The sequence below is a fragment of the Primulina tabacum genome, chromosome 12, assembly GCF_025594145.1.
Source record: "Primulina tabacum isolate GXHZ01 chromosome 12, ASM2559414v2, whole genome shotgun sequence".
Taxonomy (NCBI): Eukaryota; Viridiplantae; Streptophyta; class Magnoliopsida; order Lamiales; family Gesneriaceae; genus Primulina; species Primulina tabacum.
Window position 1 is genome coordinate 36,693,370 of NC_134561.1, and position 19,133 is coordinate 36,712,502.

The 19,133-nt window shown below is 36.5% G+C and overlaps 1 protein-coding gene across 2 annotated transcripts in view; it reads right to left on the reverse strand.

The window, feature by feature from the left end:
- The window catches only part of LOC142520064 (uncharacterized), a 32,267-nt gene that overhangs the window by 3,229 nt on the left and 9,905 nt on the right, over positions 1 to 19,133 (reverse strand). For both annotated transcript variants that reach the window (XM_075623017.1, XM_075623018.1), the window contains one exon: positions 17,470 to 18,031. In XM_075623017.1, coding sequence (XP_075479132.1) covers positions 17,779 to 18,031 — 253 coding nt within the window. In that variant the 3' untranslated portion in view covers positions 17,470 to 17,778. The remainder of the gene's footprint in view (positions 1 to 17,469; positions 18,032 to 19,133) is intronic.

Consider the following 19,133-nt stretch of genomic DNA (forward strand, 5'->3'; position numbering starts at 1 on the left):
TCCACTGCAATATCTGCATGACTGTTCTCTTTCTGGTGTGAGCTTTGTTAAAACTGCTTCCCACCAATGATCTTTGGCATCCATATATAATACCAGATCATCTTCATCTTGAGGAATATCCATTTTCGGAAGATTTTTACAAATCTCCTTTAGTTGACTAAGTCCCTGTGTGTGTACTTGTAATAGCCAAGCTTGGTGAACGGTATGGTTTAAGATTTAATATATATTTATGGACTATTTGGTTAAGTTTAAGTATAGTTTTGATGTTAAGAGTTGCGATTTATGGTTTATAGTATTGTTGGTTATACTTGATATGTGGTTTTATTGTAGCGTCGTTGCGATTTAATTCATGGTAATTTGTATGTTGAGCCAATTGGTATGAGGCCAATTGTAGTGGTTAGATAAGACATAGAGGTTCAAATTTCTTGTTGAGAGTGTTGCCGAATTATGAGGAGAAGCGGCGTTGCGATTCGATTTTAGTTGCAAAAGTTTGTTGTGGCTACAGAGGTGACCGCACCCGCGGTCAGTTAGACACCGCACCCGCGGTGATTGGGCAGAGGCGGCACCGCACCCGCGGTAAGAACTCAGCGCACCTGCGGTCCATGCTTCCGGATTTTTGGATGTTTTCCAGTAAGCTGAGCGCACCCGCGGTCAATTTTGTAGCGCACCTGCGGTCGACGTTTTCAGATTTTCGGTGGTTGTCCAGTACGCTCAGCGCACCCACGGTGATGAAGCTAGCGCACCCGCAGTGCATGTACAGTAAAAGCGTGTTTTAGGTTTTAAGTGGTTAAATACATGAGTTGGTTCACTTTTCTCTCATTTCCTCCACTTCTCTCGGTTTCTTCAGAGCAAGGGAGACTAGGGTTCTTATTTTCCATCTTTTGCTACTTTCATTTTAGCATCTAGTTGGAGTATTGAAGTGAGAACAAGGTTCTTTTGGGTTCAAGGAGCTAAGGTAAGCTTGTGGCTTTGGTTATTTCTTGGTTTTTGATGTTGGGAAATCATGGGTTTGTTGATGGTGTTGATTTTATGGCTTTCATGGTATGAGTTTGTGATTATTGGGTTGTTGATGGTTCTAATCATGGTTTATTGTTGTAGGAATTCAACCAAGAGTTTAGAATCAAGGTTTCCAAGTGTAGTAAGTGGAATTCATTTTCTTGTGCTCACATGATAATATATGTATGGTGTTTCAATGGTTTTAACATGTTATTCCCTTCCATTTGATTCATGCTATGTATTAATACACTTTGTTGTATATTAGAGGCATTTTTATGTCTCAATTATGTCAAAGGGAATACAAAAGAAAAGAGTACGCAAAGTGTTTGATTTAATGTCCAAAAGAGAGTTTAAATGATTTATTGGATTGATAGATACATAGTCAGATATTGAATACAATTAGTTGATCAACGATCATAGGCTTATATCCCAACAGATTATCGATTTATATCGATGGGATATAGGTACAGAGACAGAGATACTATTTAGATATCAATCCATCAGAGAAAAGAGAAATACCATCGTTATTGTTATTCATGCTATGATATTTATGTTTCAGAGTTGATGGTATTTAATGTTTTCAAAGCCATGTTTTACAGAGTATGATATGTATCCATTGTTATGTAAGAGTTCCACTTGCTGAGTTTTATACTCATTTCAGTTATTCATGTGATGCAGATAAGAGTGACGGGCCAGGACGTTGATTGGAGCCGAGGTCATATGCATAGAGATGGAAGGAAGAAGGCTATTTTGCTAGCATTTTGACATGATCAAAAATGATATTTTGTATTTTGGTGTAACACTTGATTGATCATGTATATACTTTTGATTGTAAATATTTTATGGCAAGAGAATTTTAAATCCTTCCTCCCTTCAAGTAAAATTTTAAATTTTCCGCTGTGTTATTTTATGAAATCGGTCAGAGGTGTTACATTCAGTGGTATTAGAGCAACGTTCTTCGGACCAATGCATATGACTTCGTCTACTTTCAACAGTCCGGGTATGTCTTCTTCTACATCTATTTATTGTTATCAGTTGATATGTATTATGTGAGCACATTGTAAGATTTAATGCCTCCTAAGAGAAAATCTACAAAGGGTGAGGATAGCTCCTCATCGAGAGTTGTCGGCGAGTTCGGCAAGTTATTGAAAGAGCAAGCCAAGGTTCACAGTGAACAGATTTAGCAGTTGCTCCGTTTGCAAGGTACAGGTCAAGGTAGAGGCCAAGGGAGAGGCCAAGTGGCTCAAGCAGTTGGAACTGATGGGATCTTTACTGCTTTCAAGAGGATGGATCCGCCTGAGTTTGCAGGAAGCACTGATCCATTGGTGGCCGTAGAATGGATCAAAGCACTTGAGGTGATATTTGATCATCTTAAATATGAAGACAAGGACAGAGTTGGATGTGCAGTATTCATGCTAGTTAAAGCTGCACGTATTTGATGGAATGCTACCAAGGTAGGTGTGGATGTTCCGGCTTGAAGTGGCAAGATTTCACTGATCTTTTCTATGACAAATACTTCCCAGATGCACTTAGAGCTCGGAAGGTGACTGAATTTTTAGAGCTTCGTCAAGGAGGTTTGAATGTCGATGAGTACATTTTGAAGTTCGAGGAGGGCTGTCTGTTTGCCCCATACATTGCCTCCAATGACAAAGACAAGGGTGCTCCTTTCATTAGAGGACTTCGAGCAGAGATCAGAAGGGACATCAATATGTCTAAGGCGGTGACATTTAAAGAGATTGTGGCTAAAGCCTTGTTAGCCGAGCAAGATGAGAAAGATATTGCAAGAGAGAGACATGCGAGGCAACAGGCTATTGCTTAAAGAGGTCAAGGTTCGAGCCAAAGAGGGAAAGGCAATTTCAAGGGGAAAGGCAAGCTAGAGCCGAGTTCTAAAGCACCGACAGTCCCATTTGATCCTGAGAAGCCGTTGTGTCCTAAGTGCAGTAGGCATCATAGGGGAGAGTGCAAATTTGGTACTCATACTTGTTATCAATGTGGCACTGCAGGCCATATTGCCAAGGACTGTCCGAGAGGCTCGAGTAAAGAGAAGGTGCATGGTCGCATCTTTACCATGACGAAGGAAGGTATAAATCCTGATTCTTCAGTGATCTCTAGCACTATTTTAATTTCAGGCAGAGTAGCTACGACATTGATTGATACAGGTGCTACTCATTCTTTTATGTCTGAACTATTTTTGAGATCTTTGGGTTTAATTCCTTCTGTTCTTCCCCTCCAGTTTAATGTTGTATTGCTTTCGGGAGATGTGTTGTGCCCGACGTCTATTGTGTATGCGTGTTCTGTTCAAATTGATGAACGAGTGGTCTATGCCGATTTGATTGTTATTCCGATGGTTGCATTTGATATTATACTTGGCATGGATTGGCTATCGACTTATCGTTCAGTGATTGATTGCGTTGCCAAGACTGTGAAATTTGCAGATGATGGAGATAAGGAAGGTATGCTCGCCAGTTCAGGTATTTCGCTGGTCCTACCTTTTATTTCATGTCTTGAGGCTAAGAAGTTGTTGTTTAAGAGGTTGTGATGGATTTTTGGCTTCGATTGTTGATATGGATAGAATGGTTAAGTTGAATATTGATGATATTAATGTCGTGAGAGAATTTCCTGAGGTATTTGAGGATGATGTGCCGGGTTTACCGCCGGACAAAGTGTAGAGTTTGTGATTGATCTAGTTCCGGGTACGGTTCCTATTTCTAAGGCTCCGTACAGAATGGCCCCGACAGAGATGAAAGATTTGAAGACGCAGTTGCAGGATCTTTTGGATAAAGGTTTTATTCGGCCGAGTTCTTCGCCTTGGGGAGCTCCGGTTCTTTTCGTCAAGAAGAAAGATGGGTCTTTGCGGCTTTGCATTGATTATAGAGAGATCAACAAAGTGACGATTAAGAATAAATATCCATTGCCGCGAATAGACGATCTTTTTGACCAACTGCAGGGGGCTACAATGTTTTCGAAGATTGATCTGCGATCAGGCTATTACCAGTTGAAAGTTAGGGAGTCTGATATCCCTAAGACGGCGTTCCGGACCAGGTACGGTCATTATGAATTTCTTGTTATGTCATTCGGCCTGACTAATGCTCCTTCAGTATTCATGGATCTTATGAACCGGGTGTTCAAACCGTATTTGGATAGCTTTGTCATTGTTTTTATTGATGACATTTTGATTTATTCCAAGACCAGAGAGCGTCATACAGAGCACCTCAGAGTTGTTCTTCAGTTGTTGAGAGAGAAGAGGTTGTATGCTAAGTTGAAGAAATGTGAGTTCTGGTTGGAGCAGATTTCTTTCTTAGGCCATGTTGTCTCGAAGGATGGTATAGCTGTTGATCCAGTGAAAATCGAAGAGATACAGAAGTGGCCTATTCCTACCACTGTATCAGAGGTACGCAGTTTTCTTGGTTTGGCGGGTTATTATCGTCGTTTTATTTCAGATTTTTCCAAGATTGCCCTGCCGTTAACCAATTTGACGAGGAAGACTCTGAAGTTTGAGTGGTCCAATGAATGCCAAAGTGGATTTCAAGAGTTGAAAGATAGATTGACGACAGCTCCGGTACTTGCATTGCCCAGTGGTTCAGAGGACTTTGTTGTTTTTATCGATGCGTCGAAGAAGGGTCTCGGTGCAGTGCTGATGCAACGTGGAAAGGTTATAGCCTATGCTTCTCGTCAATTGAAAGACTATGAGAAGAATTATCCTACGCATAATTTGAAACTGGCAGCTGTGGTATTCGCCCTGAAAATCTGGAGACACTATTTATATGGCAAAAAGTGTGAAATTTTCACGGACCACAAGAGTTTGAAGTATTTGTTTTCCCAGAAAGAACTCAATATGCGTCAGAGACGGTGGTTAGAGCTTGTCAAAGATTATGATGTGACGATTAGTTATCACCCTTGGAAAGAGAATGTTGTAGCAGATGCATTGAGCCGTAAGTCGAGTTCCACTTTGAGTTCTATGATCCAGAAGCCATTGTTGTTAGAATTGCAACGAGAGAAGATAGCTTTGGTAGTTCCAGGAACCATTGCTCGCTTTTCATCGTTGGTCATTCGGGCTACATTGACGGACAGAATCCGTAGAGAGCAGGCCATTGATGTACAGTTGACAGAGATGAGAGCCAGAGCAGAGGAGAGAGGTAATTCAGAGTTTGGGATGAATAAAGATGGTTTGATGACACTCAGAGGCCGTATATGTATTCATGCTGGTGATGATATTCGGCGAGACGTCTTGACAGAGGCACATACCGCACCATACTCGATACATCCAGGTAGCACCAAGATGTATCAGGATCTTCGAAGACTCTATTGGTGGCCAGGTATGAAGAAGGATATTGCTATGTTTATTTCTCAGTGCCTAACTTGTCAGCAGGTGAAAATTGAACATCAGAAACCTGCTGGGACATTGCTATCATTGCCGATTCCTCAATGAAAATGGGAGCATATTACGATGGACTTCGTGACTAGTCTTCCCAGAACGCAGAAATGTTTTAACTCTATTTGGGTTATTGTTGATCGATTGACCAAGTCCGCGCATTTTCTTCCAGTCAAAACGACGTATTCCATGAACCAGTATGCCGAAGAGTATATAGCAGAGATTGTTAAACTTCATGGTGTTCCTGTGTCGATCGTGTCTGATCGTGACCCTAGATTTACTTCAGAGTTTTGGAAGAGTTTACACAGAGCCTTGGGTACACGGTTAGCATTCAGTACAGCATATCATCCCCAGAGCGACGGTCAATCTGAGAGAGTTATTCAGATTTTAGAGGATATGCTCAGAGCTTGTACCATTGATTATCCTAGTAGCTGGGATTCCAAATTGCCTCTTGTTGAGTTCACGTACAATAATAGCTACCAAGCAACGATTGGCATGGCACCGTATGAAGCACTTTATGGCAGAAAGTGTAGATCTCCCTTGTATTGGGACGAGATTGGTGAGAGAAAGATGTTGGGTCCAGAATTGGTCCAACTGACAGCTGATGTTGTTGCTGTTATTCGAGAGAGAATGAAGACAGCACAGTAGAGACAGAAGAGTTATGCTGATGTGAGACGAAGGCCGTTGCAGTTTGAGGTTGGTGATCACGTGTTCTTGAAGATAGCACCTCTTAAAGGTGTGATGCGGTTTGGTAAGAAGGGAAAATTGAGTCCGAGATTTATAGGCCCATTTGAGATTTTGGACAGAGTTGGTGATCGAGCTTACAGGTTAGCCCTACCGCCAGATCTTGACAGAGTTCATAATGTTTTTCATGTCTCCATGCAGGAAGTATATTGCGAATCCTTCCCATGTTCTTCGCCACGAGCCATTGGATTTGACGCTGAATTTGACGTACCAAGAGATTCCAGTTCAGATTTTGGATCGCAAAGTTAAAGTGTTGAGAAATAAAGAGATCGGCATTGTTAAAGTCCTTTGGAGGAATCATTTGATTGAAGAAGCCACGTGGGAACCAGAGGATGAAATGAAAGAGAAGTATCCTGAGTTGTTTGCGCAATGACGTCAATTTCGAGGACGAAATTCCTTTAAGGAGGGGAGATTGTAATAGCCAAGCTTGGTGAACGGTACGGTTTAAGATTTAATATATGTTTATGGACTATTTGGTTAAGTTTAAGTATAGTTTTGATGTTAAGAGTTGCGATTTATGGTTTATAATATTGTTGGTTATACTTGATATGTGGTTTTATTGTAGCGTCATTGCGATTTAATTCATGGTAATTTGTATGTTGAGCCAATTGGTATGAGGCCAATTGTAATGGTTAGATAAGACATAGAGATTCAACTTTCTTGTTGAGAGTGTTGCCGAATTATGAGGAGAAGCGGCGTTGCGATTCGATTTTAGTTGCAAAAGTTTGTTGTGGCTACAGAGGTGACCGCACCCGCGGTTAGTTAGACACCGCACCCGCGGTGATTGGGCAGAGGCGGCACCGCACCCGCGGTAAGAACTCAGCGCACCTGCGGTCCATGCTTCCGGATTTTTGGATGTTTTCCAGTAAGCTGAGCGCACCCGCGGTCAATTTTGTAGCGCACCTGCGGTCGACGTTTTCAGATTTTCGGTGGTTGTCCAGTACGCTTAGCGCACCCGCGGTGATGAAGCTAGCGCACCCGCAGTGCATGTACAGTAAAAGCGTGTTTTAGGTTTTAAGTGGTTAAATACATGAGTTGGTTCACTTTTCTCTCATTTCCTCAACTTCTCTCGGTTTCTTCAGAGCAAGGGAGACTAGGGTTCTTATTTTCCATCTTTTGCTACTTTCATTTTAGCATCTAGTTGGAGTATTGAAGTGAGAACAAGGTTCTTTTGTGTTCAAGGAGCTAAGGTAAGCTTGTGGCTTTGGTTATTTCTTGGTTTTTGATGTTGGGAAATCATGGGTTTGTTGATGGTGTTGATTTTATGGCTTTCATGGTATGAGTTTGCGATTATTGGGTTGTTGATGGTTCTATTCATGGTTTATTGTTGTAGGAATTCAACCAAGAGTTTAGAATCAAGGTTTCCAAGTGTAGTAAGTGGAATTCATTTTCTTGTGCTCACATGATAATATATGTATGGTGTTTCAATGGTTTTAACATGTTATTCTCTTCCATTTGATTCATGCTATGTATTAATACACTTTGTTGTATATTAGAGGCATTTTTATGTCTCAATTATGTCAAAGGGAATAAAAAAGAAAAGAGTACGCAAAGTGTTTGATTTATTGCCCAAAAGAGAGTTTAAATGATTTATTGGATTGATAGATACATAGTCAGAGATTGCATGCAATTAGTTGATCAACGAACATAGGCTTATATCCCAACAGAGTATCGATTTATATCGATGGGATATAGGTACAGAGACAGAGATACTATTTAGATATCAATCCATCAGAGAAAAGAGAAATACCATCGTTATTGTTATTCATGCCATGATATTTATGTTTCAGAGTTGATGGTATTTAATGTTTTCAAAGCCATGTTTTACAGAGTATGATATGTATCCATTGTTATGTAAGAGTTCCACTTGCTGAGTTTTATACTCATTTCAGTTATTCATGTGATGCAGATAAGAGTGACGGGCCAGGACGTTGATTGGAGCCGAGGTCATATGCATAGAGATGGAAGGAAGAAGGCTATTTTGCTAGCATTTTGACATGATCAAAAACGATATTTTGTATTTTGGTGTAACACTTGATTGATCATGTATATACTTTTGATTTTAAATGTTTTATGGCAAGAGAATTTTAAATCCTTCCTCCCTTCAAGTAAAATTTTAAATTTTCCGCTGTGTTATTTTATGAAATCGGTCAGAGGTGTTACAGTACTTTTGTCCATATAAATTTTGAATCTTTTTTCAGTAATGGACTAAACACTTTCTTGTGTTTTGATAGGTTTTTGATAAACATTCCAGCAAAATTAACAACTCTCAGAAAGCTTTGAAGTTGTTTCTTTTCTTTTAGTTCGTTTGGAAAATTTTGCACCTTTTCTACTATATGATCCTGCAAAATTATTCCAGACTCATCGATTTCTATTCCTGAAAATTCAATCTTTCTTGTGGCAATGACTGCTTTTTTTTATGATAGAATCAGTCCTTCTTTTTTACAAACATCAGAGAAAATCTCTAGATGTTTAATATGTTTTTTCATATTTTTATATATTATTAACACATCATCAATATAGACAAACATGAATTTGAAATAATCTTTAAAAAGATTATCCATTTTTTTTGCAATATCTGGGGTGAATTAGCCAATCTCATTGGTAATACTTCCTAAATATAATGTCATTGTGGTGTGAAGAAAGCTGTGAACTTCTTGCTTTCTTCCTGCATCCGGATCTGATAAAATCCAGACTTACAATCGAATTTCGAGAATATCTTCGCATTGCATATGCAACTAATCAGATGTTCTCTACTAGGTATAAAATACCTATCAAATTCCATAATCTTATTAATATCTTGATAATTAATAACTAGTCTGAGTTTGTTCCTTTTTATTTCACCATTATTTCTTACCAGGAATCCTGGTCTGCCGTATGGTGAAATTCTTGCTTTAATCAAAACAAGGTCTAAATGTTCGTTGATTATAATCTGCATATCTCTTTGATCAATTATGTTCATTGGGATAGGCTTGCAACATACCAATTCATACTCTTTGTCTTCCTTAATTTTAAGGCAAGCTTTGAGTTAATTTTTGTCCCACCATGCCAATGGATCTTCATTATAATTTTATTTGATCATTTTCCTGACATCTTCCAATGATACCTTAGATTCAAACTCTACCTCATTATTTTAAAGAGCTATCTTAATGCATTCTATTTCTTCTGGTTGGAGCTCTTTATCTGCTCTTAACTGGAGCATTGTTTCTCCAAACCGTCTAGAATCCTTCATTTTTAGGTTTACAAGTTTTCCTTCATCACCACGCTTGCTGCGAAACTGGATTGACAATTTTCTGTAAAATGCCTCTCTTAGTCTCTGGACTATGATTTTGTGATTACAAGGAGTTGTAAACACTAATCTTCTAGTCTCAATTTCTTGAGTATATGAATTAAACATTTGTAGGAAATTATTTCCTAACAAAATGTCAGCTTCTATATCATGAAAAAAATAGGTGGTATTTGTACCTTATACCAAGGCGTTTGTCCAGAACCTTCGATTACTATTTCCGTCATCTTAATCCCTTTACATAAGATTAAGATTCTTTTGGAAAAATCTCTTCCAGCAATATTTGGTAATTCTTATTCCAAATTATTTGGAAAAACTCCTCGTTTTGCTGTGCAAATTCCAGCACCTGAATCAATATAAGCACCAAAGTATTCTGCTTTATATTGTTCATATAACATTCCTACTGGAATGTATATTGAGAATGGACTTGTGGTCATTGGATTTTTCACATCCTAGCTTCTGCCATAAACTCCATTCTATATTCTAGACGTTTCCAAGGTTTATGTTCCTCGAGAAACTCTAGTCCAAGAACCAATTGATCTGGTTCTTTCCCTGGAATTCCTTTGATAAGAACTTCCAATTCTCCAATATTAATCATTCCTTGGTAAGTTCCTATCAGAGGTTGTTCTAAATAGTATATGGTATTACAAGAAATTTGATTCCTTTGTTTCGTAATATCAAATACTATTTCTATTTCCTTCCACCCTTCTGAGCATCTAAGATTTCCTATTGTGGAAAAGTTTTTTGGCTCCTGTTAGGTTTCTTGGACATGTGTTTTTCCCCACCTGTAACTTGTAATCTTATCTTCATTAAAAGATATTCTTCTTGATTCTAATTTAAGACTTTGATTCCTTTGTTGAGTCGGCTTGTCTTGTATTTGGATATATGTTTCCTGTATTAAAGGAAACTCAACTCTTTCTGGATAAATTGCTTGAACAACTTTTCCAAATATCTCTGGTATTTCAATAAACTCATTTCTAATAAACAATTTTAATGATGTGTATTGGATAGAGCATATACAATTTGATAGGTAATAGAATATGGTCTATTACCTTCTTTCATCAGTCTTTTTTCCTTGAAATTTTGGTGCAATGTCAAGGCTCGGCTAAAATCTCTATCTTCCAGGTTGTAGGCAATTCTCGGATAGATTACTCTTACAATCTTTCATGCGCAGAGATTTCCTGAGATGGTCCCCAGTACTGAATCTTGTAGGTTCCCCATTCGTTTATCGCATATAACAATATCAATGGGTGAATCTATTCCTTCTTTAAAAGTAGCTTTTATCATGATCTGGATTGCTCCGATATGAATCCAGGACATAGTCCTTGCTACTTCTATCTTGAGTTTTTGTAATTTTTCCTTAATTTCTTCAGAAGAAATTAATTGCATCTCCATTCTATTTCCTATAAGTTCTATTGGGATTGCCATTTTTCTTCTGAAAACTTTATAGATTAGATGATGTTTTCTGTTTCTTAGGCCAAGACTTCCTAGGAACTTTTCTACCTGTCCTGCAGAGAATCCTTGATATCTCTGTAGACTAGAGTTTTCTCTCATAATTCTTTGGACCACATTATGAGATATTACTGTCTGGCTAAAGAATCCAGACAAATTCTCATGTGTTTCGTGTCGAAACACCTCGTCCTTAGTCAGATTCCGATTCTGTTCCATCAGATTCTCCCTGACTTAAGATTTCTTCTTCTTCATATATACTTTCATCAGAGACAATGTCCTCAAATCGGTATACCTGAATGAGATCTTGGTAATAAACTGCTTGTTCAATATCCGGATTTTATTCGAAGCATATAATACCTCTCTTTTCATTTTCTGAACAATTGGTTGAGATATGATCTCTTGCTCCACATGTCCAGCAACTTCAATCTTTAAAACTTTCATTAGCTCGAGTATGAGCTCTTCTAAAAGTTTTCTTTGTAGGTGTTCTTCCTGTGTTTCGAAATGTACTCGATGCTTGGGATGATATCCTACTTCTTGATGGTCCACTTCTTTGTCCAGATTTGTAAGATCTGTATTTCTGTCTAGACCATATTGTTCTTGGTTTCAAAGAACTTCTTCCACTTCTAGCATAAGGATGAGTTCTAAAACTTTTCCTCTTATGCTTCTGTAGTTTACTTCCAATAATCGTTGGAATATCATTTTCCTTACAACATAAAGGAATACGTTTGTTAATACCCATTAAATGTTTGTAATTCTTTTGTAATGCTGCCAAATGACAAAATTCTGCCAATTTTCCTTTAAGAAAAGATGCTCTTCGTGTCAATGTATCTGGGTTGCCAGGGATATATTCCCTTATTAGCATTTCTCTCCAGGGACTTGGCATCTTGGCGAAGAAGTGCTACATCGCTATATCTTCTTCGACCCCTGAATTCCATCTATATTTAGTGAATAACATAATATATTCATCCACTAAACATGTATCATGTAATTCAAGACTATACAAAGCTTGAGTGCATTTCTTTTTCTTCTCTGTGTCTTGACTATTAAAATAGTCTACCCCTATAAATTGTGCTTTAAATAGGGTAGCCATTCTTCCGGCTATCTCGCTAAGAGATTCTCCGGCTAGGACTGACTCTTTGGTTTATACCGAAGTCATGTCCCAAGCAATTTTAACTGATCCCATAAGACTCATTTCTGGAAGTTTAATGAATCCTTCTCTATTGAGATCTAGTGTTCCTGCTGCGATTCTCATAGCTGATGTCCAATCGTCTATGATATCTTCTCTGTTTTTGAAATCTAGTACATCTAGTTTAAGCATAACCCCATAAGGATGTATAGGTTCTAGAACAGATTTCCCATAGGGTGTTTGGTGCAAAGAAATTTGATTCTTCCTTGACCTTGTTCGTGCTGGGTGTGATTCTCCACTAGTGTAAAGTCTTGTTAGGATTCTCTCATATTAATGTTCTGAGATCCCACACTTTCTCTTGGTGGTTCTTGCGAAGATGACCATGTTATGGTAGGTTGTTCACCCCCAGTCGTGTTCATCTTTAGATCTACAACTTTGAGGTTTACAAAAGATTCTACAAGCTCTTGTAGATCCTCTAGCCCAATCTTTTCTAAAGTTGTCATCATATTAATTTCTTTTTTGAGACAGTTTTGATCAGATTGATCATTTTTTCTTCTTCAGTTAAAGGTTTTGGCATCAATTTGGCTTCCATCTTTGATGTAATAAGGGTTTAGTACCAAATAATGGTGGTAACCTTCATTCTGAAGTCCTCTTACTAGAACTTGGTTGTTGTTCTATGTTCTGAATTATTGTTCGAATATCCTTTAACATTCCAAGAATTTCTTCTTGGTTTTCAAGGATTTTCTCCACATTCGGTGGTACATAATACAACATATTGTCATAGTTTTGCATTGTCTTTTGAATTTCTCTATGATCTCCAGAGAGTTTAGAGGAATCCGGTATTATTTCGAAGAACCTGTTATTTTGAATCATAAGTTTATCTTAGGATTCTGATAGGTTCCTTCTTGATATCTAACCTTGGTTAGATCTTCCTGTAGCAAATATTCCAGAGTTCTGGAATAAATCCTGTAAATACTTAATCTTGAACTTGGGTTCGGATTCATGTTAATTGAGAAAATTTTCCTCCTCAAACATTTAATTACTTGATAATAATAAATTTGTATGTTTAAAATAAGTTACCTAGGCTCTGATATCATTTTCGGCCCAAAAAATCTATCATTTGGGTTTTATCACATATAAGCAAACATAAGGGTATTTATGTCTTTTTAACTTCTTTTTTTAGGTAGTAGAACCAAAGTATTTTAGTGTGTGTATTAAATTTAAAGTTTTATTTGGTTTGTGTAGTTTTTCACAATTTACCCTTAATTTATCTATTTTTATCATTTTTAAATATTTCTAATATCTATCACATACACTATGTGTAAAGATTGAGACGATTAGTAGTCCAACTTTGTGACACCAATGAATTTTTACAAAAATACTCTATCCATTTAGAAAAGTAATGTTTTTCATATAATTTACTAGTAACTACAATACCTAATATATTTTAAAAATTCAAAATTCATATATTATATCTATAAATTAAATATTTAATGTAAATTGCATTATCAATATCTAAAAATAATTAAAACTATAACAAAATTTTATGAATCAACTAGATCTACTAATGATCATGATCACGATTCATATATGTAATAGTTGTTATTTTACACACGCATAATATATGTATCGTTGGCTAGGATTTATTATACATTAATCATGCATTAGGCCATAAGTTCCTAGTTATGTAAGCTCAAAAAAATAATAACATACCATATAAATTCAATTGTTATAAAACTATAAATATAATTTAATCATAATCCAAAGACTATCAATTTAATTAAATATTAAAATTTACATTATTATTTTTATTATCAGTTTTCTAAAAGCTAGTTTTTGGAAACATAAATATTTTGGTATTTTAAAACAATTTGTTTTCACAATAATATTCAGTACATGGAAGCTTTAATAAAAATTAATTTCACGTATCTTTTGACAAAAAATTATGTAAAAGCTTAACATTTTAAAAATAAATAAATAAATAAATATATCTATTAGTATTATTAAGAATCTGTATAATAGAGACAAAATAGTGTCTTGGTCTGTTTTTGGATCTTCTAATTTTGCCATTATGTGATATCAATATTGCACTTTGCTTTTTATTTATTTTTAATTTCAACAAATACTTTTGTTTTTATTTTTTAATTACAACAATTCAAATAGCACTTTAGTCCCTCGATAATTTGTCAAATTTCACTTTAGGCTCTCGATAATTATAAAAAAAACTTTACACACACGCACCGTGTGTACAAAGTAGCTAGTATATAACTATTTGTAAGAATTTAAAAGAAATAAAGAAAACCCGGGTGAATATCTTGTAAATATCAATCAAAATTTCTCAAAAATACTTCAAGATATCCATTTATAATTTTCTTACCTGAGATTTTTTTATTTATTCTTAAATCTTTACAAATATTTATTATATAAATTTATTTCATTTTAATAATTAGTATTTATATATTAAAAAAATTTATATCTTATAAACATCACAAGGCCTAAAAATATAAATGATGGAATACGCACACTATACCAAATTTTCCATAATGTATAGTGTAGGGATCATATTAGAGTTTAGAGGGTGCGGATAAACTCTTTTATAATTTTCTAAATTTTGAATTGTTCTTTAAAAATTTAGGCTGTTAAAAATATTCTTGAACAGCTGGTTTTGCTGGACCACTAAAAAATGAATAAGGGTGGAAATGTTCGGCTTGACTAATGATGAGCTATATGATGTAATTGACAGTTTAACAAGAAATAAATTGAAATTTGATTTGTAAGAATGTAAAGTGCAAGAATGTCGTACATATCATTACATGCTCATTTAATGTTTTTTGTGCTTTTGCGACTTTAAGCTCTTGCTTTTCATCAAGTTGACACACCATGTCTGAAATATATAACTTTATGTCATTTAGGAATTGGAAAGATATTGTGTAATCATTCTAAATATGACATAAGTTATTCAAATTATTTCTATTTGAAATAACTTATTTCTGACCGATGGCAGTGAAGTTGGACTTTCAATGATTTGAACACATGTACTGCTGATCAATTTAACAGATGATATATTCCAGCTTGAATTCAGTCATTCTGCGGCTTGAATTCTATCCAAAATGTCTTGATCTTCTGATGCTCTTATCTGAAAGAATTGAACTGCTCCAACGGTTTGAAAACCTGAAAATATAATTAAAGAGCAGTTGTACATGAAACAACTCGATGATGTTATTTTTTTAATCATAAAAACTTTGGGTAATAGAAATATTCTAACAATTTTTCTTTTTTAGTGATGACAAAACCAGACTGCAAGTTTATATAAAAAATTACATTAAGCAAGGTAGCGACATATGAAAAAGAATGAATTTCATTGGGTAAATGATATGTCATTTTTATAGGTGCGGTGAAATACAAGTCCTAATAAACCTACGAAGAAAATAGAAAAACCTCTATTATGGCTTGCACCTCCACCACTGCCACCTCCTTCACTTCTTTTCTCATCCTCTTCCATTCTCCTCTTTATCATCCAATCTCTTTGACTCTTCATATTTGGCTATCTTAGCTCCATGTTTCTGCTCTTCAATCTTTTTGTAATCCACCATTTTTCCTTTTTTTGGCATCAATACATTGCATATACTTAATAATATCAAACCGCTCATTCATATGATGTCTGATCTGAGCAACTTGAACTTTCAACTCAGTATTTATAAGAACTCGACTTCGTGAAATCTGAGTTGAAAGTTATGTGTTCATGGTGACTGCTCGATTTTTCATTATGGTCTGATCGACCATGGTCAATCGGAATTGAGATTCAATGGCACTTAGGTTCTTCATCATTTGAGCCTTGAAATTGTCGAACTGTACCTGATAAACATAGTTTTTGACTTCTATGTCATTCACAGATTGAGAGATTGTGAGCAATTAAGACATAAAATGATCAAAAGGTGTCTTGGTTGAGAGTCTGATTGTTCGGTTAGAAAATCATCTGGAGGAGAGGAGGAGGGACCGGCTTGATACGCACCACCATCACCGACTGGACTTGAGATGATGGCACTGGCGGCTAGAACTTGAATGATTCTGGCTCCTGAACAACCACTTCTTCAATAAAAACCTGCTCAATTTCTTCTCCATAAATAACCAACTCCTTGCCAGACAGATTCTCGGGAGAGAGCATTGTATCTTCAGGCTGTTTCATTATGGCAGGAGTGGTTGATAGTGATTCCAAATTCAGATCTTTATCAGCGTAATTTCCCCTTTCTCAATAGTGAAATCTTTAAACATGGGAGATTAGGGATCCATTTTGCTTTGATTGAACTCGAACTAGGATAGAGATCGGACTACTTCATCCACATATATTAAAGAAATCTCTGGGAGATCTTCTGATGGCACTTGATGCGGCGAGGAGGATGAAGCTTATTAATTCAAAGGTTTAGACCGATTCACTTGACCACCGGTTTGAAAAACAATTTCGTAAACTGTTGGAATTTGAGGGAATTATTCCACATGGATGGGTATCTCGACCTCTTTCTCAAGCATCACAATCTCAACAACTTGATTCGTAGGAGCTTTGATGTGAATGATTTCAGATTGTTTCCCATTCTGTCTTTCTCCTATATCAAATATTGCTTCAACTGTTTCTTCCTCAGCGGCTGGAAGCTCAAGCTCTTGTCTCATTACTCTCTCATAGATAAAGAGAGAACATCCATCTCCAATTGGCTAATCACCGATGCATCGTCTACAGGAGTCTAATTGTGAGCAACAAAGTTGTCTATCTTCTGATGTATTACGATACTTTCTTTCAATTCTAGATCGATCAAGTCTCGCTGCTGGAGAGCTTCAGAGATAACAACAATTTTGGCCCACTCGAACATCTTCTGCTCGAGGGCAGCTACCTCCTTCACCTTCTTCTATTTTCTAATCACTTCTACATGGACAACGTTCCGAAAATCCACTCATTTATCAAAACCAGCCATTTTATGTTAGCACTTTAATTCCCTCGCTCTATTGTGAGGTTAATGGATGCCTGAACGTTGGAGATTTTGGGCTCCACCACAATGATTTCCTTCACTTTGGATTTACGATTGATGAGAGGCAGACTGGGCCGGTGAGAAGTTTGTTTTGATTCCAAAACTTAAATTCCCTTTAAGCTAGAAATTGGGACGACTGGAATTGGAGTAGGTCGAAGCGGCTTAAAAACGTGTTTGATCAATTTGATCTTCTTTATTTTGGACTTTTCCATCCTCTTGTTCTTCTCAAAGAAGACCTGAGCGAAAGGAACATTCTCTCTAGCATATTCAGAATCTAAAGAGATAACTAGTTTTCTCTTGGTCTCCTTGGCCGCTGTTTTGGCCTTGCCGGCCTGTTTCTTCTTCTCTTTTTTCTCAACTTCCTCTTCTTCTCTCTCGAGTTTAACATCCAACAACTCGATTCTGGTTGACATCTGCTTCTTGAGGGAGCTTTCAACATTAGGCCATTTCAGCCACTTGGTTTGTAAAGCCGAACCACATTGACCAGCTTGATCAGCATCAACATCAGCTCCAACAGATAGCAGATAAGAACTACGAACCTATGATATTGGACTTTCTTCTTCACCATGCAGGTGAAAGTCTTGAACATAATGTCGGACCAATTGACATTGATTCTGGAGGAGATGGTCTCATGACCAGGAACTTCCCAGTTGTCATTTGTCAAAAGCCTCAGTTTTGATCAACAACAACTTGCTAACGACGTCTGCCAACAACCGGTATCCCATCTTCAATTCATTTTTCTCGACAGTGGAAGCAGCAATTGGAGAGCTTGACAAACTGAACTTTATCCTCTAGTGAGCAGAGTTACATTCTGGCATTTTTGAGAAGGAGCTAAGTCCAACCGTTGGTAGGTCCAACGTTTTTGCAAAACAATTTCTGGGTAATGCAGAGATTGGTTCTTTGGATTGTGCAGAAGATGGATCCATGCTCCATCCTTGTGGTCTCGAGTATTGTCTTTGAGTATTAGAAGCTGGATCATAGAAACTTCTTGAGGCATGAAGCCTCTAACATCTTGAACATTGGCAACCTGGCCTTGTCTGGCATGACCAAAACAGAGGCGGCGTTAATTGCAAGAGTGTTGTTTGAGTAGCTTTTCATTTTGAAAGTTAGTTTGAATGAACGATATGAATTTTTTCAACAAGTTGTTAGAAGACAAATAGAATAGTATTGCTCGAAGAATATGAAAGGATGAAATGTAATCAGAAAGAATGAAGGAGAATTAACACTGAAATATATATATGATCTGATTTGATAGACATAATAGATCACGTGTTTGTTTGTCACTTGTGTTATTTTAAAATTTCGAAAACTCAAAAAAATGACTTTTGGCTGTTCATATATCCGATTAAAAATATAATATTTAAATATGGATAATAACCATAAAATCAGTAAATGTTGAATTTAAATATTAAAAATTTAAAATATTTAAAATCAGACCATTCAAAAAGATTAATTTGTTCCAAAGAGAAACATTCAGAGCATTTGATAAGATTAAATTTCCACAAACTCTAGCCGGAGCGGTTAGAGTTGTGTACTGACTTAAGACATTATTTTATCAACTTTAATTTTTTCCCCCCTAAAGTTATGCATTAATTTAAATCAAATAAACAAAGAATATTTCGGAAATAATAAAACTTGGCGTCTGGAAGTGGTTTAGTGAATATGTCAGCGGTTTGATTGTTTGTTGAGATGTATTCCAACCTGATATCCTTCTTTATTACATGATCTCAGATGAAATAATGTCTGATGTCAATGTGTTTGGTCCGAGAATGCAAGATAGGATTGTAGGTGATTGCTACGACACTTATATTATCATAGAAAAATTTCTCTTTATTTTTCGATTTGATGATTAGACCGGCTACCGTTGTTTTTACCAGTTGCTTCTCCATACTCTTTTAGGGTGAGATACATGTTTGGTTTTGACATTGTTGATCAAGCCATATCAGATGCACGTAGTAATGCCAGCATTTGTCCAAGTGGATCTCAACAAAATCGATGAGAACTTCCGAGAATATTTTCCCAAGCCTGACATGGCCATTACATGTTCTCTCTTTTTCTTTAGTTGCAATCTCTCTATTACGTCTTTATGTGGAATGTTGCATACTATCTCATCTATCTATCTTCTCCACCTGTGGATTA